Raw genomic sequence first — 21,996 nt, 5'->3', positions numbered from 1 at the left:
CCCCAGGGACACTGGTTAAGAGATTAAAAAGGTAAGTTGAACATTGTTTAATAAATTAAAAAGATATGTTTTTACATAAAATATATGTATTAAATGCATTGAAAATATAAATAATTAACTTTTTTAAATAAGATTAGGTGTATTCAATGCATTGAATCTAGAATATTTTATTAATTTGGAATGCTTAACCAGTGCCCCTGGGGCACTCATTAGCATGACCCTATACTAAATATTATAAAACACTTAAATAATAATTAAAACACTTTTTATTTAGCTTTATAATAATTAATAACATAAAAATACTTCTACTAAATAAATGTTAATTAAATTATTAAAATAATATTAACAATATGTATATCCTCATACTTCCACTAAATAAATATCAATTAAATTAACTATAGAAATTTCATTACGCGAACCCAACTTCCCAAATCCAAATCATATTATGCTTGACTAAAAAACTTATATAATAATTAAAACATGTTGTATTTAGCTTTATAATAATTATTAACATAAAAAATATCATTACATTGACCTTACATTCTAAAAGACTTAAATCAACAAAATGTGGATCCTTATACTAATATTTATAATAAATAATAAATTAATTAGCCTCAAAGTTCTATTAAATATTTTAATTGATTCATTAACTAATCAAATCTAATTCAATTAACTAATATTAATTAAAAAATAAAAAAATGCTCATATAATAAAGTAATAAACCCACTCACCCACACTCACATTCATACAATCCCCAACTCCCTCACCCACACTCACGTTTCTATTACCCCCAACCCACTCACCATTTACTTACTTTATTTTTGCATTAACCAACCTCCACAATTTTAACTATAAAATCTCTTCATTCTGACACAATTTTTATAACTTTTATGATAATAATATGCTAAGCTTTTTTGTTTTGTTTTTTCATTGTTCTTCTTTCTTCCTTCTCATTTGATTTATTTTAAATTATTTATTTGTTGTTTTGTTATCATAATTTTTCTTACATTGTTTTTACAATTGCAAATATTATATAAAATACAAGATATCTAAAACTATTCATAGACGACGGTTCTTTTTTCTTCTTCCCCATTTTATCTATTTTAAATTATTTAATATACTAAAATATTTATATAGATGACTCTTATAATTTGGGATTTGGCTTTTTTATTTATTTTTATTGTTTGCTAATTTTTTATTATTTTTTAGTAATTAATTGTGAGAAAAGTTGTTGTGACTTGTGAGAGAGGATGAATGAAAAGAAATACGTTTTGTTTTAATATGTTATTTAATAATTAATAGTATTAAATTAATTAATAATAAAAATATTTACCAATAAAAATATAATATGTGCTATAGAACTTCACTTTACTTAAAAAAATAAGACATTAATTTATGCATTTTTATTAAATAAAAAAATCCAAAAAAATAAAGTAGTTCACATATTGCATCAACTACTAATTAAAATTTAATTCATTAACTAATTAATAACTAATTAATAACTATTGTTAAATCAAACCAATAAAAAACCAACTATATTTAACTGTTACAAAACCAACCACGGATACATAAATCCTCACTAATCATTTATCATTATTTTTTATAGAATTAACCGTGCATCGCATGGGTGTACGTCTAGTTATAATATAAAAAATATAATTTATAAGTTAAAAAATATATAATTTTATAAGTTAAAAAAAATATAATTTTAATTAAGAAATTAAATATAGTTAGAGACTAACATTTATTAAACCTATTTGAGATATTAGCTCATTTTTCTAAACCTAAAATGTATGAGAGTTCCGGTCAAATGCTTAAAAATTTCTACATTTAATGTATATTATTATAATATAAAAAAATATAATTTTATAAGTTAAAAAATATAATTTTAATTAAGAAATTAAATATAGTTAGAGAAAAATTTGTTAAACCTATTTGAGATATTAACTTATTTTTCTAAACCTAAAATGTATGACAGCTCCCGTTAAATACTTAAAAGTTTTTACATTTAATATATTATTATTATAATACTTAAAATTAATATATTATTATAATACTTAAAATTATTATAATACTTAAAACTTACTAACACGGTGATAAAACTTTATATTATGTGTATTAATTAACTAAATTGATAATATATAATTGTAAAAATATAAAAAGAATGATAAATTTATATTTTTCATAAAAAAATTATGTATGTTTCTATCATAATAGTCTCATGTTCTTTTCTCATATACAAATACTTATAAAGGTTTTTTTTAGTAAATGACTAAAAATATTTATTTTAGTAATAAAGTCTATGTACAAACATCATATACTAATTGATTTGCATAATATGATTTAGTTTCTAATTCAATAATAATGATTTAATACAATTTTTTTAAAAAGAAACACAATATATAAGTTACAATTGTTTTAGTGTTATATTACCAAATTTGAAACATCATTTTTCACTATTTGTTATAAATAATAATCTATATTTCTAAACGTTTCAGATTTTTTTTTATCAAATTAATGCAATATTGTTTTGTTGGGTAATATTTTTTTTAATTAAATGCTCCATATATTTTCCAATTAAAAAAAAAAAATTTTAAAATTTACCGTCAACATTCTTTACCATTAAACAGAATAATTAAAAATTGGAAACATTCAAATAATAAATACAATAAATATTAAATACAATAGTTATGAATGAAAGTGGACACATTAGACACATCAATTTTCAATTTAGTTTCTATCTCCATCACATATTTGTGTTAAACATATTTTCAATTCGTTAATTATTATAATTTTTATTTATTGGAAACGAAATAAAGACATCTAATTGAAGTATTATATTATTATCTAATTTAATAACATATGTCAAAATTATATTTATTATACTACTTATTTGTCTCAAAATATAAGTTATATTTGGTAAACTATTATTTATGTAAACTATATTTGATTTATAAATTATTTTTAAATTAATAACAATTATAAATATACGGAGTATTTATTAATTTTGATTTTATGTATTTATTACTAGAAGAGTTCGGAGCAGCCATATGAAACACAGATTCAACTCCTTCAAACGCTGCATAGATTAAAAACAAATTAACAATGATAATTATCAATCAATCTATGTAATCTATGTAGAAAATTGTTTTGAAGATACCTTTCAAGAGTTGAGCCTTGTTGTGATGATCGACGGAGACGTATTGAGCACGACCGGAGTGTAGAGCTTGTCCGAGAAGGCCTAATTGTTCAGAGGATTCGAGTTCAATGGTGGGTCCCAAATCGGCGAGGCCTCCAGTGACCACACACCACGCCTCATCTGCCGCCATCGGATTGGAATATTGTTTGTCAGTTATGGATCGGGAAGTCGCAGAGAGGAATGAGTAGAAAGAGAGAGTGAAACAAAAACAGATCCAGTGAGAAATTTACTGTGTGACAGCGCTTGGAGTCGTTGTAGTGTTCGTGGCGGTTAAGTGAAAAGGAGTGAAAAAATCACTGATTTTTAATTAAAATTAATTTTCCAAAAATAGTTTTAGAAAATTAATAAATATTTCACTTCTTAAATAAACTAGTAACAAACTCGTGCATATTTTTTAATTAAATAATAAAGAAACAAATTAATACCAACTCCCATGGACTCATAAATGACACTAGAGAGAACAATAAATGATAACAAGCTTTCACTAGTATTCCACCTGGAATGGGTCTCAAAAACGGGTCTTAATTTCTTATCTAACCAAGTCTTCTATTTTGAAAGGATAACATACAAGCTCCTAAAAAGTAGCCACTTGTCGGGGATTAAAATCAACAACTCTGTCGAGGATACTTAAAGGATATATGAGCAAGTTAAATTGCACAACATTCTTCTCAAATAAAGAGACATTCACCCATTAGGGATGGTAGATTTATTGGAACGTAATAGTCTTTTGAATTAAGGAGACAATCACCTGTTCAAATAACCATTCTTGATAAATTTTAACTTGTTGTGTCTAAAACCCGTAAATATGATCCATATATACATGGTGTTGGTTTTGTTGATCCAAGTGGTAACCAAATAATTTTTCTTTATATTCCTGCTACTTAGGAAACAACCTTTTTCCTATATCATAAAATATGTTGCTTGCCTATTGTGTTTCGTCATAGGGAGAAAATTATGACATATCAATTTGTTTTACCGCAACAGGAGACATCCTAACCGTATGATTTATCTAAATTGAAGATTATCCTAAATTACACATCATTTTCCAATGGCTATCCTCCAATTTCAATTGTGGGAAAAAGTATTAGGCTACGAATTTCAGAGAAATATAATACACTTCTTGTATATCATTATACTAAACATGAGAGTGTGTTGTCATAACAAACACCAAATGATTTTGACGTTTAATGTTTGCCAGACATTGGTTCCTTTGGATTCCTTGAATGATAGTAGTGATATAATTATTTCCAAATTAACTCATTTGATATCCATCTCTCTTATATCTCAAACCTCGCATTAAACCTTCAATGTAATAATATTAAGAAGTTGTTGAGATACCTAATACGTGATGGTAAGTATCTCCATAACAACATGTTGTGCGATGAAGGACATGGTTATTATCACCACTGATTATTTTGCAAGGTAAACCAAAGTATTACTAAAGTAACTAGGATGATCCACTAAATTTGACCTTCCTAGTTTTTATAGTGGATCATTAGGCCTATAAGAGACTGGCCTATTCGATGCCAAAACCGTTGGTTGTTCCGTGTTGGGAAATTTTTTACTATAACACAAATGCATAGGTCAAATATAATAATGATCTAATTACACAATTTTTTAGTGATGTTAGCCATAGTGTTCACTATATGTGTCAAGTTTATTACCGAACTTGAAAGTTAGCTGAATGATCGACTAATAGCTCTCATCTATGTCACTTATGCATTTCAAACAATCACGTAAAACAATAAACTACGCCTCTCAGTTATAAGTTCATTAACTCGTGTAAAAATTACCTAAGTATACATAAAATAGAAAGATAAAGAATAAATTACCGAAAACAGACTTATTTGATTGATTGGGTGTTTTTATAATTTGTACATGTGATATTTATATATAAAACTACTCATACCCACCAAAAAACCGTGACCTAAATTCAAAATTGATAAACTATTTTGCGAGTAATATGTGGTTGTTCATATTATTTGGTGTACTTGATACCCATGTTTGACCCATTTATACTCATCTAGTAACATAATCCTTTCCATATACAATCACATGCTATTTGTTTATTTACTTCAAACTCTCGTCAAGATAATCATTTAAGTTAGTAACATTATAAATGTGGATCATATGAGAAACACTACATTGTTAAATTTCATTTAACCATTTCTTACACTCCCATAATAATCTAACCTTGATAAAACTCACCCATCTCATATTCAATATATTTTTATTCGACTAACTTTCATTCAACTATAAAAGATTCAACTAAATCAATTTGTAATAATACAAAATATTGTAAAGACTAGTTATTAATTAATAAAAATATTTTTTTATTGGGCCAATAACTGGAATGGGCTTGTGGCTTGTCTACTGGCCCATGTAGCAAATAGAGGGAGATTCAAAATAAACAAAAATTCACTTTCCCTCCAATCGTTTTTTCAAAAAGGCGCTATTATTATATTCTTATTTCCATTATCCACATCTTGTTCAAGATCTTACAGAACAACCAAGCTTTACAACCATGGCGAATTTGGATCACACTCACTTCTCCGACGACGACGACAATGACGATTTCGAACTTCCTCTTACTCAACCTCTTTCCCTTTCCAACAATCAACGACCATCCAAAAAACCCAAAACCAAAACGACACCGTTTCCTGGCAAAGAGAATATTCCCCCTTTCTCTCCCATTCACAATCACAGTGACAGTTATGATATCGGTAACTGTAGCTTGGATTTCATTTCTTCCACCTTAGATTCTGATGCCACAGTTCAAGGTGTTTGTTCTTCTGCGTCGGAGCTGAAGAAGGATAGTAAACGTGCTTATTCGAATAATTAGTTAGAGTCAAAGCTGGTGGTGTCGAGAACTAACGTGTTTGGTTATGGAGAGTCGAGTTCAAAGGGGAGTTTGCGCGATGAATTTGATGGTTCTGTTGATTGTCCTCTATGTGGTGATGATATTTCTAATTTAACGGAGGAAGAGCGGAATCTTCATACCAATCAATGTCTTGATAATACCAGAGAAGATGTAAGATAGCTTTTTCTATTTTTTTTATCAATTAACAATTACTATGCAGTTAAATTGTGCTTCAATTTCAAATTTTAGTGGAACTTTAGTGTTTTAGCTTGTTAGGTTTTTAGGTTTGCAATTGCTAGTTTTTCGCCACTCTAGTTTATCATTCAAAATATAATGACAAAGTTGAAGAATTGAAGAATGGAATGGGTAGAATTTGGTTATTGATTATAAGATAATGCTGTCAAAATCTTGGTAATTTATGCAGGATGCTCTTCCTAGTGATGAGGTGGGTGCTCAATTTGGGATGAAAGACTCGCCTGTTGTTGATTGGATACGTGGTCTTGGGTTAGCTAAATATGAAGAAGTTTTTGTTAGGGAAGAAGTTGATTGGGATACCTTGCAATGGCTGACTGAAGAGGTGAGTGTATGTTTGTTCATTACTTCAGCTCATACCATCATATTTAGGCTCATATGTTTTGCCACACAAACATAACCATATTCAACTTTCTTGGACCACGTAATCATTTTGCAATTAGGCCTTAGAGTGACAATCTGAAGAATAGTACTTATTAACATTTATGCTATTAGAAATTAAAATTGCATTTGGTTTGGGTTTTTACATCTAAATGTCAAAGCGTAGCGTAAATTAAAAGTACAAATATGTTGTTGTTTGAATGAAGTACCTGCCTTTTTGCTTTGCTTTGCTTTGTTGCAAAAGGTTTAAAAATTATGTTATTGGAGTTTTTCCTCCCTACTTTCCTTTGATATCTGTAGGATCTCTTAAACATGGGTATATCTGCACTTGGTCCCAGAAAAAAGATTGTGCATGCCTTGTCAGAACTTAGAAGAGGAATGGCCCCTTCAAATGAAAATAATGAGAATTCTGGGATAGAGCCCAGAAGGATTAGAAATCAGAATGTCAGATCGCAACATGATAAATCTGAACGAAAAGTAGACGGTACTGTTAAACCAGTGGCAAACAAATTGATCACTCAATATTTTCCGGGATTTGCTACCAATGAGAAGAAAGTTTCTGCCCCTCCTGTAGAACAACCTGAAGTGAAAAACAGTGGCTCAGTTTCTGGTCGTAAGCGCAAAGCAAAAAATATGTCAATAAGTACAAAGACTCGTGATGTTCCTAAATGGTGTACCATACAAGGAACACCTTTCCGTGTGGTAAGTAATATTCTATTTTATACATGTTTATATGATTTGTGTACTCTCCTTTGATGCATTCCTCTAGGACATTGTGGATAATTTATAGCTAGAAAGAAGGCTTTTTCTAACTGGTCTGAAAATAAACTTTTTTTCACTTTACATTCATGTCGTATTCTGATGCACTATTGCTCAGGAAAAATGGGTTTTTATGTGCGGTGCATGGTAATTAGTTTATCACATTCAATCAAGAAAATGATTACTGGCCCCTTGGATGATAATTCAAGCTGAGCATACCTCTCAATCATGTTTTAAATTGACATGCTGAACTAGGGAAAAAAAATAGAAGATAGAAGAAATGTGTATACAATGAATTTGTAACACCCCTCTAATAACCCGCGGCAATTAAACAATTATTGATCAGAGTAAACATGTAGAGAGGCATCACAATTACATAAATTAATAAATAATACACACGTTCGGTACATGTCATGCATTCACTGAAAACATCTGTAACTATAACTCAATAAACAAACCATGTCTACACAGCGGAATTAAAATCATCAAGTCAACATCCATCATTAATATATCAGACTTTAACAACAAAACAAATAGAGTTATAATCGAACTCTAAAAACAACGCGTTCCCAGTGTTACATCTACCAGAGCATGACACCGACACAATACTAAAAACCGACTTATGAGCTAATCCTCACCAAGTCGCGCCGCTATCCTCAATCTGAAAATGACAACAAGTAAGGGTGAGTCTCATCACAGTTAACCAATGTTATTGCATCATAAATAATAACATATCATAGTGATATCATTCACCAACTGTTTCATATTCAGACAAATCATCATTCACACATCCACGGATAAACAGACAAGTCATCTTAAAACATACACCATCATGTTATAAACAAATCATGCACATGTATGAAACTGACACTATGCATGTGGTACCAAACATCACCAGTGGACATCATCCACCGACCGATCTATCATCATCCAGATACGGCCCTGCCAGCACAGATTCCACACAATGGGAATCTTGCCCTTCACTGCATCCTCTCATCTTTAGGATACAGCCCTCAACCATGATTATGAATGCATGCAAACACATATATATAACATACCAACATCATCATCTCATTATGAGTAGCATCATCTTTACTCATACAACATCATACATCATCATCATCAAGTATGCCCAAATATATGTACAATTGCATCATTCAAATAAATTCATATATCAATCATTCATACGATTTATCTCATCTTAATCGTCATAAATCAGACCTCATTCCAAACAGATCAGCATTTTAAGAGTTACTCATCATTGAATTCTTAAAAATCATAAAACAGCAAAACTCTGCAAGTCACGCTGACCATACGCGTACCAGCAGAGTCAGAATTTCACAAAACACACACACCATACGCGTATCATACGCGTACGGGCAGAAGCACAATTTCAGACAAAACATACACACCATACACGTATCATACGCGTATGGACAGAACCATATTCCCACACAAAACAACATCATACGCGTATCATACGCGTACCAGCAGAAGGGCACATTCTGATGCACCATGGGGAGCATACCTTACGCGTACCACACCCCCCATACGCGTACCGTACGCGTATCATACGCAAATGGGCAGCAGTTCACAGAAACCTGCAACTTACCCATTCGTCTTCCTCGCGAATCCACCTGCACAGTCTGCGATTTGGATCTAAAAACCAGAAAATTCATCTCATAACAGCATACGAATTCACCCAGAAACTACAGTATATGATCCAATAATCAATTTCGTTCATCATACTCTAGATCTACTCAGTTATTAGGGATTTATCAGTCCAAAATTTCAATCCAAAAGATGAACACAACACAGAACATGGAAACCATTGATCAAAACAATACTACCAATCTATACTATTACCTATAACACGATAATAGAGATTAAATGGAGAGTCTCCCCTTACCTTAGACAATTGTTCTTGATCCTTGATCTCTCCCTCTACAGTTCTCCTTCACGTTCTTCGTGTTCTCAACCCTCTGTTCTTGCACATTCCTTCTTTCTTCCCAATTCCAATTGTTTTATGAAAATAATAATAATTTAGTAAAAGGATTATAAAATCACCCTCCCCCTTTTACTATTTACTCATATGGCCCAAATACCATAAACCATTATTTATTCATTATTTTCACAAAATCTTTATAATTCTAATTATTAATTCACTATTCCAATTAAATTAATATTAAAATTATACGGGTGTTACAACTCTCCCCCACTAAAAGAGTTTTCGTCCTCGAAAACATACCTCAGGTAAAAAGTTCTGGATAAGAGTCCTTCATCTGACTCTCTAGTTCCCAGGTAACATTGCCTTCAGCTGGTCCTCCCCAAGCTACTCTGACCAAGGCTATTTCCTTGCCTCGCAATTGCTTCAGTCTTCTATCTTCAATCCTCACAGGTAAAGTCTCAACCGTCAAGTTATCTTTCACCTGTACATCATCTACTTGGATCACATGGGACGGATTCGAAATGTATTTCCTCAACTGAGACACATGAAATACATCATGTAAATTTGCAAGCATCGGCAGTAAAGCGATACGATAAGCCACTTCTCCCACCCTTTCAGAAATTTGGAATGGTCCAATAAAACGCGGAGTCAACTTCTTTGACTTCAATGCTCGACCAATTCCCGTCATAGGAGTAACTCTCATAAACACATGATCTCCCTCTTGAAACTCAAGTGTTTTCCTCCTTTTGTCATGATAACTCTTCTGACGACTCTGAGAAGCCTTCATCTTCTCCTGAATCATTTTAATCTTCTCTGTAGTCTGTTGTACAATTTCTGGACCAATCACAGCACTCTCACCATATTCGTACCAACACAACGGCGTCCTACACCTCCTACCATACAAAGCCTCAAACGGAGCCATACCGATACTCGAATGATAACTGTTGTTGTAGGTAAACTCAATCAAAGGCAGATAACTATCCCAAGTACCTCCTTTTTCCAACACACAAGCCCGCAACAAATCCTCTAATGACTGAATTGTCCTCTCAGTCTGTCCATCAGTCTGCGGATGATAAGCAGAACTCAATCTTAGCTTAGTACCCAAAGCTTTCTGCAAACCTTCCCAGAACTTAGACGTAAACCGCGGATCTCTGTCTGACACGATACTTGAAGGAATACCATGCAGACTCACTATCTTCTCAATATACAATTGAGCCAGCTTCTCCATCGGATAATCCATTCTCACTGGTATAAAATGTGCAGACTTCGTCAACCTGTCTACCACGACCCAGATAGCTTCACAATTTCTGACAGTTCTCGGCAAACCCGACACAAAATCCATTGAGATGCTATCCCACTTCCACTCAGGAATAAACATCGGTTGCATCAACCCAGACGGTTTCTGATGCTCAATCTTTGACTTCTGGCAAGTCAAACAAGAATACACAAACTCAGCAATTTCCTTCTTCATTCCCGGCCACCAAAACAACTTTTTCAAGTCGTGGTACATCTTGGTAGCACCAGGATGAATGCTCAATCCACTACGGTGTCCTTCTTCCAAAATACGCTTTCGGAGTTCATCAATATCAGGAACACAAACTCGGTCACCAAACCTCAGTATACTATTCTCGTCGACTCTGAATTCACTACTCTTGCCTTGATTAACCAAAGTCAACTTATCAATCAATTCCACATCAACTTCTGACCTTCTTTGATTTCTTCAAGAATACCACTAGTCAGCTTCAGCATACCCAATTTGACACTAACAGGAGTACATTCACACACTAAACTCAAGTCTCTGAATTGTTCAATCAAATCCAATTCCTTCACCATTAGCATAGACATATGCAAGGTCTTCCTACTCAAAGCATCAGCAACCACGTTTGCCTTACCCGGATGGTAATTCAAACCAAAATCATAATCCTTCAGAAATTCTAACCACCTTCTCTGCCTCATGTTCAACTCTTTCTGATCAAAGAGATACTTCAGGCTCTTATGATCACTGAACACCTCAAATCTCGAACCATACAAATAGTGTCGCCACAACTTCAACACAAAAACCACAGCTGCCAACTCTAAATCATGAGTCGGATAATTCCTTTCATGCACTTTGAGTTGTCTCGACGCATAAGCGACCACTTGTTGATTCTGCATCAATACACCACCTAAACCCATCAGTGATGCATCACAATAAACCACAAATGATTCTGTCGGATTCGGCAAAATCAAAATAGGAGCACTAGTCAATCTCCTCTTCAGCTCTTGGAATCCTTCCTCACACTTTGCATCCCAAATAAAAGCTTGTCCCTTCCTGGTTAGTTTAGTTAACGGTAATGCTAACTTTGAAAACCCTTCAATGAATTTTCTGTAGTAACCTGCAAGACCAAGAAAACTACGAATCTCTGACACTGACTTCGGAGCTTCCCATTGAGACACAACTTCTATCTTTGTAGGATCAACAGCAATACCATTCCTAGAAATCACATGTCCAAGAAAACTGACTTCTTCCAACCAGAATTCACACTTCGACAGTTTGGCAAAAAGTTGCTTCTCTTTCAACAGCTCCAACACAGTTCTGAGATGTTCCGCATGTTCTTTCTCACTTTTAGAATATATCAGGATATCATCTATAAATACCACCACAAACTTGTCGAGATACGGATGAAAAATCCTGTTCATATATTCCATAAAAACACCAGGTGCATTAGTAACTCCAAACGGCATTACAGAATACTCATAATGTCCATACCTCGTTCTAAAGGCAGTCTTCTGAATATCGTCGTCTTTCACACGAATCTGATGATACCCAGACCTCAGATCAATTTTACTAAATACACATGCCCCAACCAACTGATCCATCAAATCATCAATCCTCGGCAATGGATATCGATTCTTGATAGTAACCTTGTTCAATTGTCTGTAATCTACACACAGCCTCATTGAACCCTCTTTCTTCTTTACCAACAACACAGGCGCACCCCACGGCGAAACACTAGGACGAATAAATTTCTTCTCAAGCAATTCCTCTAACTGCTTCTTCAGTTCAGCCAATTCAGACGGCGACATACGATACGGCGCCATCGACACTGGACTAGTTCCCGGAACCAAATCAATAGAAAACTCCACTTCTCTTTCCGGTGGTAATTCATTCACTTCTTCTGGAAAAACTTCTGGGAACTCACACACAACAGGAAATTCGCTACTCGCCACTTTCTCCTTCACATTCATCAATGCAAACAACATAAACACTGTTGCACCATCTCCGATAGCCTCATTCACCTGTCTAGCTGTCATTTCCAGACCATCTGAACTAACCTCTTCAGGAAAAATTACCGTCTTCGCAAAACAGTTGATATGAACACGGTTGAATTCCAACCAGTTCATTCCCAGGATTACATCGAGTTGTTTCAACGGAAGGCACACTAAGTCCATCCCGAATTCTCTACCAAAAATATCAACCGGACAATTCAAGCATGCAAACGAAGTAGTTACTGAACCCGACGCAGGAGTGTCAATAACCATACTTCCATTTATGTTAGATATCTCAAGATTTAACCTCATAGCGCAATCCAAAGAAATAAAAGAGTGAGTTGCTCCAGTATCAATAATTGCAACCAAAGGTGTGCCATGAATGAAACACGTACCTTTAATCAACCTGTCCTCTGGAGTAGTCTCTGACCCGGTCAAAGCAAAAACCTTTCCTCCCGATTGGTTCTTCTTTGGCTTAGGACAATCAGGACTGATGTGACCCTCTTCACCGCAGTTGTAACAAGTCACAACCCTCTTCTTGCAGTCAGCAGCAATATGACCCACTTGGTCACACTTGTAACACTTCTTCTGATCAAGCTTGCACTCATTCCTACGATGTCCCATCTCACCACAATTGTAACATCTGATACGAGCACTGGAATCTCCCCCACTGGGTTTCTTCCAATCAGCAGGTTTACCTCTACCATATGGCTTACCTCTATCCATATGTTTCTTCCCTTTTCTGTCAACCAACTCGCGAGAATGGGATGACCTCAGCTTGATGTTATCTTCCTCGAAAATCCTGCTACAATCTACCAGATCAACAAACCTCTGGATTCTCTGGTACCTGATACCCTGCTTGATCTCATCACGAAGACCATTCTCAAATTTGACACATTTCGAGAACTCACTGGCTTCATCATCATTGTAGTGCACATAGTACCTTGCCAGTTCCACAAACTTGGCCGCATACTCCGGTACTGACATATTGCCTTGCACCAGTGCCAGAAATTCAACTTCCTTTCTTCCCCTGACATCTTCAGGAAAGTACCTTCTCAAAAATTCCCTCTTGAATACAGTCCAGGTAATTGCTGTACCACCAGCATCCAGCTCAGCTCTGGTTGACATCCACCAGTCATCAGCCTCCTCAGATAACATATGAGTACCATACCTCACCTTGAGATCCTCAGCACAGTCAATGACTCTGAAAATCCTCTTGATCTCCTTAAGCCATTTCTGAGCACCTTCAGGATTATGCGTGCCCTTGAACAATGGAGGATTGTTCCTCTGAAAACTGTTCAGCTGCCTGTCAGCACCAATCGCAGCTCCATTGGCATTCCCTCCCAACACACCAGCAATCATGCCCAGAGCCTCAGCGATAGCATCATCGTTTCTTCCTCCTCTTCCAGCCATTGTTCTACTTAACACAAACAATCCAGTCAGAACAAAAGTATCGACAAATAATTCGTATTAGTCGCATACACGGAAAGACTGACACTGACACTAAGACTCTGGTCACAACGACCGACTATGCTCTGATACCACTATTGTAACACCCCTCTAATAACCCGCGGCAATTAAACAATTATTGATCAGAGTAAACATGTAGAGAGGCATCACAATTACATAAATTAATAAATAATACACACGTTCGGTACATGTCATGCATTCACTGAAAACATCTGTAATTATAACTCAATAAACAAACCATGTCTACACAGCGGAATTAAAATCATCAAGTCAACATCCATCATTAATATATCAGACTTTAACAACAAAACAAATAGAGTTATAATCGAACTCTAAAAACAACGCGTTCCCATTGTTACATCTACCAGAGCATGACACCGACACAATACTAAAAACCGACTTATGAGCTAATCCTCACCAAGTCGCGCCGCTATCCTCAATCTGAAAATGACAACAAGTAAGGGTGAGTCTCATCACAGTTAACTAATGTTATTGCATCATAAATAATAACATATCATAGTGATATCATTCACCAACTGTTTCATATTCAGACAAATCATCATTCACACATCCACGGATAAACAGACAAGTCATCTTAAAACATACACCATCATGTTATAAACAAATCATGCACATGTATGAAACTGACACTATGCATGTGGTACCAAACATCACCAGTGGACATCATCCACCGACCGATCTATCATCATCCAGATACGGCCCTGCCAGCACAGATTCCACACAATGGGAATCTTGCCCTTCACTGCATCCTCTCATCTTTAGGATACAGCCCTCAACCATGATTATGAATGCATGCAAACACATATATATATAACATACCAACATCATCATCTCACTATGAGTAGCATCATCTTTACTCATACAACATCATACATCATCATCATCAAGTATGCCCAAATATATGTACAATTGCATCATTCAAATAAATTCATATATCAATCAATCATACGATTTATCTCATCTTAATCGTCATAAATCAGACCTCATTCCAAACAGATCAGCATTTTAAGAGTTACTCATCATTGAATTCTTAAAAATCACAAAACAGCAAAACTCTGCAAGTCACGCTGACCATACGCGTACCATACGCGTACCAGCAGAGTCAGAATTTCACAAAACACACACACCATACGCGTATCATACGCGTACGGGCAGAAGCACAATTTCAGACAAAACATACACACCATACGCGTATCATACGCGTATGGACAGAACCATATTCCCACACAAAACAACATCATACGCGTATCATACGCGTACCAGCAGAAGGGCACATTCTGATGCACCATGGGGAGCATACCATACGCGTACCACACCCCCCATACGCGTACCGTACGCGTATCATACGCAAATTGGCAGCAGTTCACAGAAACCTGCAACTTACCCATTCGTCTTCCTCGCGAATCCACCTGCACAGTCTGCGATTTGGGTCTAAAAACCAGAAAATTCATCTCATAACAGCATACGAATTCACCCAGAAACTACAGTATATGATCCAATAATCAATTTCGTTCATCATACTCTAGATCTACTCAGTTATTAGGGATTTATCAGTCCAAAATTTCAATCCAAAAGATGAACACAACACAGAACATGGAAACCATTGATCAAAACAATACTACCAATCTATACTATTACCTATAACACGATAATAGAGATTAAATGGAGAGTCTCCCCTTACCTTAGACAATTGTTCTTGATCCTTGATCTCTCCCTCTACAGTTCTCCTTCACGTTCTTCGTGTTCTCAACCCTCTGTTCTTGCACGTTCCTTCTTTCTTCCCAATTCCAATTGTTTTATGAAAATAATAATAATTTAGTAAAAGGATTATAAAATCACCCTCCCCCTTTTACTATTTACTCATATGGCCCAAATACCATAAACCATTATTTATTCATTATTTTCACAAAATCTTTATAATTCTAATTATTAATTCAATATTCCAATTAAATTAATATTAAAATTATACGGGTGTTACAGAATTCATCTGTAGATAGCTAGTACACTACAGATATTAAGAAACTTATGGTATTTCATCACGATTTTTGCCATATCTTTTTTTGATATGGATCTGAGTGTCTGAGTAACACTTCTAATTTATGTAGGACGCTTTCAAATACTTAAGAGGAGATTGTTCCCACTGGTTTCTTACACACTTCCACATGGACCGTAAGTCATTTTCTGCATGTATTAGACATTCAATCTTTACCATTTAGAAATTCTTGGTCCAGTTACTGATTTCATGCAACAAATGTGTTTTTCTGTATGTAATATTTATATTAATTTATAGATCCTTCTTTTAGATACATGAACTTTCTCAATTTGGTTATCCTCTGAATTCTAATTAATTCAAGTGTTGTTTTGGTTGAATTTTAATTAGAGTTTAGATTTGAAGTTTTGGCTTTTAAGAATTAAGAACTTACCTATACTAGTATTTAATAGTCACAGACTGTAAGCTCTAAATAACTTTGACACAGATCTCCATGAACACATGCCAGTTTACTAAATTTTTTGATTTTGTATGTTTTCTTTTCATAGTACTCAACTTTGGTCATATGATTAGTTTATTCAATCACTCTTGAGATTGTATATTCACAGTTACATATTGATGGATCAAGCTTATGCATCATCGACATTTTGGTAACAAAATAGTTTTTGACAAGTGGTGTGCTATGTGTTCTCTGTTCTGCGCGAAAGACAGTCACAAGAGTGAGAGATAGTGCTGTGTGTCTGACATAAAAAAGCATAAATATATACTCCCTTTATTCTTTATTATAAGTAAATTTTAACTTTTTAGATTGAATAATTGATGTATTTAGTCTGTCTATAGTCTATATACATAATTTATTTAATGAATCTAGAAAATAAAAACTTGCTTAGAATAAAGAATAGAGGAAGTATGTTGTATGAAAGTGTGGATTGTCTCTTTTCTAAATTACTTTTGGGTGTTTTGATGCCCGTTCCCTTACAAAAAAATTTGTGTTTTAGGTTACATGATGAACTCATTGGAGACTCAACTTAAAACTACAAATAAAAAAAATAAAAATTTTCAGGTGTTTAGCTCCTTATGAGCAGATTATTACAATCAGACTTCCAATTTGGTCTTTGGCTGTTGGTTCTCATTTGTGAATGCAGATTATCAAGGTCTCACCAAGTCGTTCAATCATGGAAAGATCTATTACTCCTCTGTTACAGCTAGACTTGTAAATATGAACATAGGGATTCCGTATGATAAATTACATATTTTGCCTTTAAACCAAAAGGTTGAAATAGCTGGTATTGGCGTGACTTGCTTGGATGCCAACCACTGTCCAGGTTCCGTAATAATACTCTTTCAACCTCCGAATGGTCAGGTGTGGCTTGGACTGACTTCCTAATGAACTTAATTATTGTTTGCTAGCTACCCATTGTTTTGATAGAACTTACTAGCTAGTTTTCTTTTTACTTAGGTGGTACTTCACACAGGTGATTTTCGTTATTGTGAAGAAATGGCAAACAACCCTTTCCTGCAGATACGTCCTATTAATACTGTAATTCTTGATACCACATACTGCAATCCGCAAGTGAGTCCATATGTGAATAATGAATGATTTCTTTCAAATGACAGGACTTATTAAGTTTTTGCTTTGGAACTTAACTTCATTTTGTTCATGTTCATGACATAATAGTTAACTTGTCAAGACATTATACTCCGTCTACTTGAGACAGTGTAAAAGTGAATTGATTTTCAATTTCTGACCTGACAAGTTTTCTTGAATCAACGGTTTCTCAGAGGCCTTGGGTTCTCTTACAGTTCCAACTATTTTCTTATGTTTTAGTGGCAAAATATGTTGAAGATTTGTAATATGTTTCATTGTAGTATGATTTTCCAAAACAAGAGGCTGTAATACAATTTGTTATTGACGCTATCCAAGCAGAAGCTTTTAATCCCAAGACTCTTTTTCTGATTGGCAGCTATACAATTGGTAGAGCTCAAGTCATCTCTCTTTCTGGCTATTTATGATTATACTTAACAATGTTTGTCTTTTCCCTTTAATATTTGTTTGAATATGCTGTAGTTTTATAGTTTTTAAGTATTTGGGCAGTTGCTTTTATGATAATATTGCCCTTTACCCAACTACAGGGAGACTAATGAGAAAAAAATTACCACACCTTGTGTTTTATTATGTTTTTATAGGAAAAGAAAGGCTATTCTTGGAGGTTACTCGTTCGCTTCGCAAAAAGGTTTATGTGACTGCAGCAAAATTACGCCTTTTACAATGTCTAGAATTTACTGAGGAGGATATGCAGTGGTTTACTTCAAATGAGCATGAAAGCAATATTCATGTTGCCCCTATGTGGACACTCGCAAGCTTCAAAAGATTGAAGCATATATCAAGTCAATATGCGGTGAGTGCATGCTGCTGCCTGTTTCTCTATCAAAACCATTATATGCTAGCTCTATGGTGTTTTTCAATGTTGACAAGGAACATATCTTAAAGTATGCACGTCTTTATGTACAACACATCTATAGCTACAGATACTAATATTCTTTACTACTTCAGTCTGATCTTTTGTCTGATAACCATTCCATGACAAAATGCTTGGTGTCTGATAAAGAATCCATGGCTGCTACTTGGTCCACTTGCTAATCAGTTTTACAGCTTTCGCATTGGATCTTTAGTACTGAATTATGTATCGTTTAACTATGAATTTCACATTTCTAATTATCAGATGTATTTTCTTTATTCAGAGTCGGTTCAGTCTTATAGTTGCTTTTTCTCCTACTGGTTGGACATTTGGCAAAGGTAAAAAGAAGTCTCCTGGAAGAAGGTGGCAGCAGGGTACTATTATAAGGTGATGCTTTATTTTCCTTAATCAATAAAATCTTTTAGGTTTATGATTATATACTTATGTTACGGTTGAATTCTTGAATCATATACCTGCTGCATGCATTGCTCCCTCTCTTCTTTTGGTTCAATAGAGCTTGTTATACCAAACCCCTGACCTCAACGGTGCATTTTGATTCATATTCACTGAACTAGTCTATAGGCGCAAAAAGATAGTCGGAAAAGCAGTTTGCTTGCGTTGCTTAAGTTTGTGTAACTATTAACCAACCAGAGTTTTCTTTTTTAGATATGAAGTTCCTTACAGCGAGCATTCCAGCTTTACAGAACTCAAAGAGTTTGTAAATTTTGTATCTCCCAATAACATTATACCAAGTGTGAATAACGATGGACCAGAATCTGCGGACGCAATGGTTTCTCTCCTGTCAACTTGATTTGTACACTAAAAGGGGTTCAGTCTACCCTTGTAACATCTGTGTTTGAGAGTCAGTAAGTTGCTTGAGCAATAGGAGCAGCAGTAACTTTTTATGCCAATCACTTTTCAGAGGTAAACTTGAGTTTGCTGCTTTGCCAAAAGGTTGAAATGTGAAAAGAGAAGAAAATATATATTTTAGCAGTGGAGCTTATCTTGCTTATTTTCATGCGAAGTTATGGATGTTTTAGTCCGTGACATAAAATTTTAAGTGATTGCTGTCTACTACATACTAAGTTGGGAAGTGTTTACAACCCCTTCCTCTGTTGATCCTGAATTAACCCAGTGCTCTTTCCAGCAATAAGATGGAGCTTGTCAAAGTTCTTGCTGCACGGCAACCTGTTGGTCTTATTACTAATAGACTTCAATAGAGTTGTTATTGTTTGAGATCATTAACATTTGGTTGCAAATAATAATACTCAGCTTTTTAAACAACCTTTATAGCCTGTATTATTTAATGTCGCTTTTGTACTTCAAATCTGCAGCTTCCTACATTCTTCTGTAACTGACCATATAATACGTAACAATGTATTTATGCTTGTAAGTTGTAATGCCTATAGCATATCAATTATTTTCTGGTTACACTTCTAAAAATTTGGTTACATCTGCAAATGACTAAAATATTCTTAAATTGAAATTAAAATTTCAACTGGAATCTTATATAGAGGTGGACTAAAATCGATTCACTTATTTTTTATTTATTAGTGATATATTTAATACTTTGTTATTTAGTTTGTTTGGGTTAATCCTATTTTAAGATTTGTTATTTAGTTAGGATTAATCCTATTTTCCAGCATTTGAAGGATAAACCATCGGTCTATATATAAATGCATATTATGTATTATTGTTTAATTGTTGTTCACCACAAAAATACAACACAACGTACCTTTAAGTTAACATTTTATTATGGCATCCGAGCACGGTTTCGATTCGGAGAAGATATTGGAGAGTAAACGTACCTCCAAATTTGAAACAAGAGCTGTCAAAAGGTCCGTCCAACATGCTCTGTCCCGATAGGCCAAAATGTTCAAAAAGGTTGGCCAGACCCGATTGCTTAATAGCCAGGAAAAATGAGGCCAACTAATTTTTCAAAGGCCTGTGTAGTCCAATGGGGCCTGTGTAGTCCAATGGACCAGCCTGACCTGTATTTCAATATTATAGTTTTAATTTTATAAAAAGGAACGTAATGGATAAAAACTACATAATATAAGTAGAGAGTTATTATAAACTTAGTTAAGTGATGTATAAAATTTTCATCAAATCAACATCCATATATATATATATATATATATATATATATATATATATATATATACACCACAAAAACATCCATGTAAAAGTAAAAAGTAACTTAATATTTATCACCAATACTTATCAAATTTTCTCTTCATCTCACAACCATTTCCTTGATCACATCATCTTGAAAATATATCTTCATCCTTTTTAATTTTTCTTTATTACTTGAAAACACATTTATGCAATCATATCTTATCTGAAATCTATTTTCCCAAAAATATACCAAAATCTCTTTTTAATGGGCCATCTCGAAGTCCGCTTGGCCCGACTCGGGCCATGAAAAACATAGGCACGATGGACTGGTCCAAAAAGATAGGGTCGTGTTTTTTTAAGGTATTTTGCGACCCGACCCACGCTAAATTATTGGACTTATGGACCAAACCCATTTTGACAACTCTACCTGAAACAAAGAACACAACAGAGAATACGCAAGCCTATCATCTAAACAACTTTGATAATCCTAGAACCCCACTCGTGATAGCAGTGTTGAATGGAGAGAATTACTGCACACGGTCAAGATCAAACAGACGGCTTTGCGTGTAAAGATGAAACTTGGTTTCTTTGATGGAAGCATCAAGAAACCATTCAGTCAATATGAAGTATACCATGACTGGGAGAAGGTAGATTCAATGGCGACGACTTGGTTGATCAATGAGACAAAACCAAATATACACATCAACATCTCACACGCTTCAACGACTCGAGATATATGGGTGGATCTTGAAGAACGCTTTGCTCAAACCAATCCAACACGAATCCATCAACTATGGAGAAACTCGTATTTAAATGCAGAAACAACCAGAAACAAGTGTAACAGATTACTACACTCAATCAAAAGTCTTGTTGATTAATTGAGTGAATTGTAAACCCTACTTGAATAAAATTGTAGAGCTGCTAAAGTGTTGACACAAAGGGAAGAAGAATAGTGAGTCCATCTCTTTCTTGGAGGCTTTGATAATGAACAATACTCACATGTCAAGGCAACCATACTTAATACTGATAAATTACCCTTACTTAGGTGTGTTTAATCTAATGCAAAGAGAAGAATCTCGTTTTGCAGCAGATAGGGAAAAAATCCCAAGGGCGAAAATGCACCTGCGTTTTACCCAGGTGTAAATAGCAAGAGAGGAAAGGAATATCACTCAAGACTAAAGTGAGATCAATGTAGGAAAATTAGACATGTCAAGGAAAAATGCTTTGAGATTGTTGGATATCCAACAAATTGGGAATCACGAAGAAGTCAAAGGTGAGAACATAACAAAC

At 34.4% G+C, this 21,996-nt stretch overlaps 1 protein-coding gene across 1 annotated transcript; it reads left to right on the top strand.

Annotated features, from left to right (window-relative positions):
• Nucleotides 1-5,723: 5,723 nt before the first annotated feature.
• Nucleotides 5,724-19,578, top strand: LOC131597275 (DNA cross-link repair protein SNM1-like). The gene is made up of 11 exons (XM_058869982.1): nucleotides 5,724-5,981; nucleotides 6,042-6,230; nucleotides 6,484-6,636; nucleotides 6,993-7,394; nucleotides 16,245-16,308; nucleotides 17,275-17,492; nucleotides 17,589-17,702; nucleotides 17,999-18,104; nucleotides 18,317-18,528; nucleotides 18,872-18,975; nucleotides 19,255-19,578. The coding sequence occupies exons 1-11, from the start codon at nucleotides 5,724-5,726 to the stop codon at nucleotides 19,397-19,399; spliced, it is 1,965 nt and encodes a 654-aa protein (XP_058725965.1). The 3' UTR covers nucleotides 19,400-19,578.
• Nucleotides 19,579-21,996: the final 2,418 nt, after the last annotated feature.

Source organism: Vicia villosa, linkage group LG4 (assembly GCF_029867415.1).
Source record: "Vicia villosa cultivar HV-30 ecotype Madison, WI linkage group LG4, Vvil1.0, whole genome shotgun sequence".
NCBI classification, from domain to species: Eukaryota; Viridiplantae; Streptophyta; class Magnoliopsida; order Fabales; family Fabaceae; genus Vicia; species Vicia villosa.
The sequence above is the reverse complement of the archived record's forward strand: the minus strand, read 5'-3'. Positions and strand labels throughout refer to the sequence as shown.

Excerpts from the sequence above, each read along its gene's own strand:
- LOC131597275 (XM_058869982.1), top strand. The coding sequence starts at position 5,724 with ATGGCGAATTTGGATCACACTCACTTCTCCGACGACGACGACAATGAC. Across the intron at positions 6,637-6,992 it reads TGCAATGGCTGACTGAAGAG|GATCTCTTAAACATGGGTAT; the intron begins GTGAGTGTATGT and ends TGATATCTGTAG. Across the intron at positions 18,976-19,254 it reads CAGCAGGGTACTATTATAAG|ATATGAAGTTCCTTACAGCG; the intron begins GTGATGCTTTAT and ends TTTCTTTTTTAG.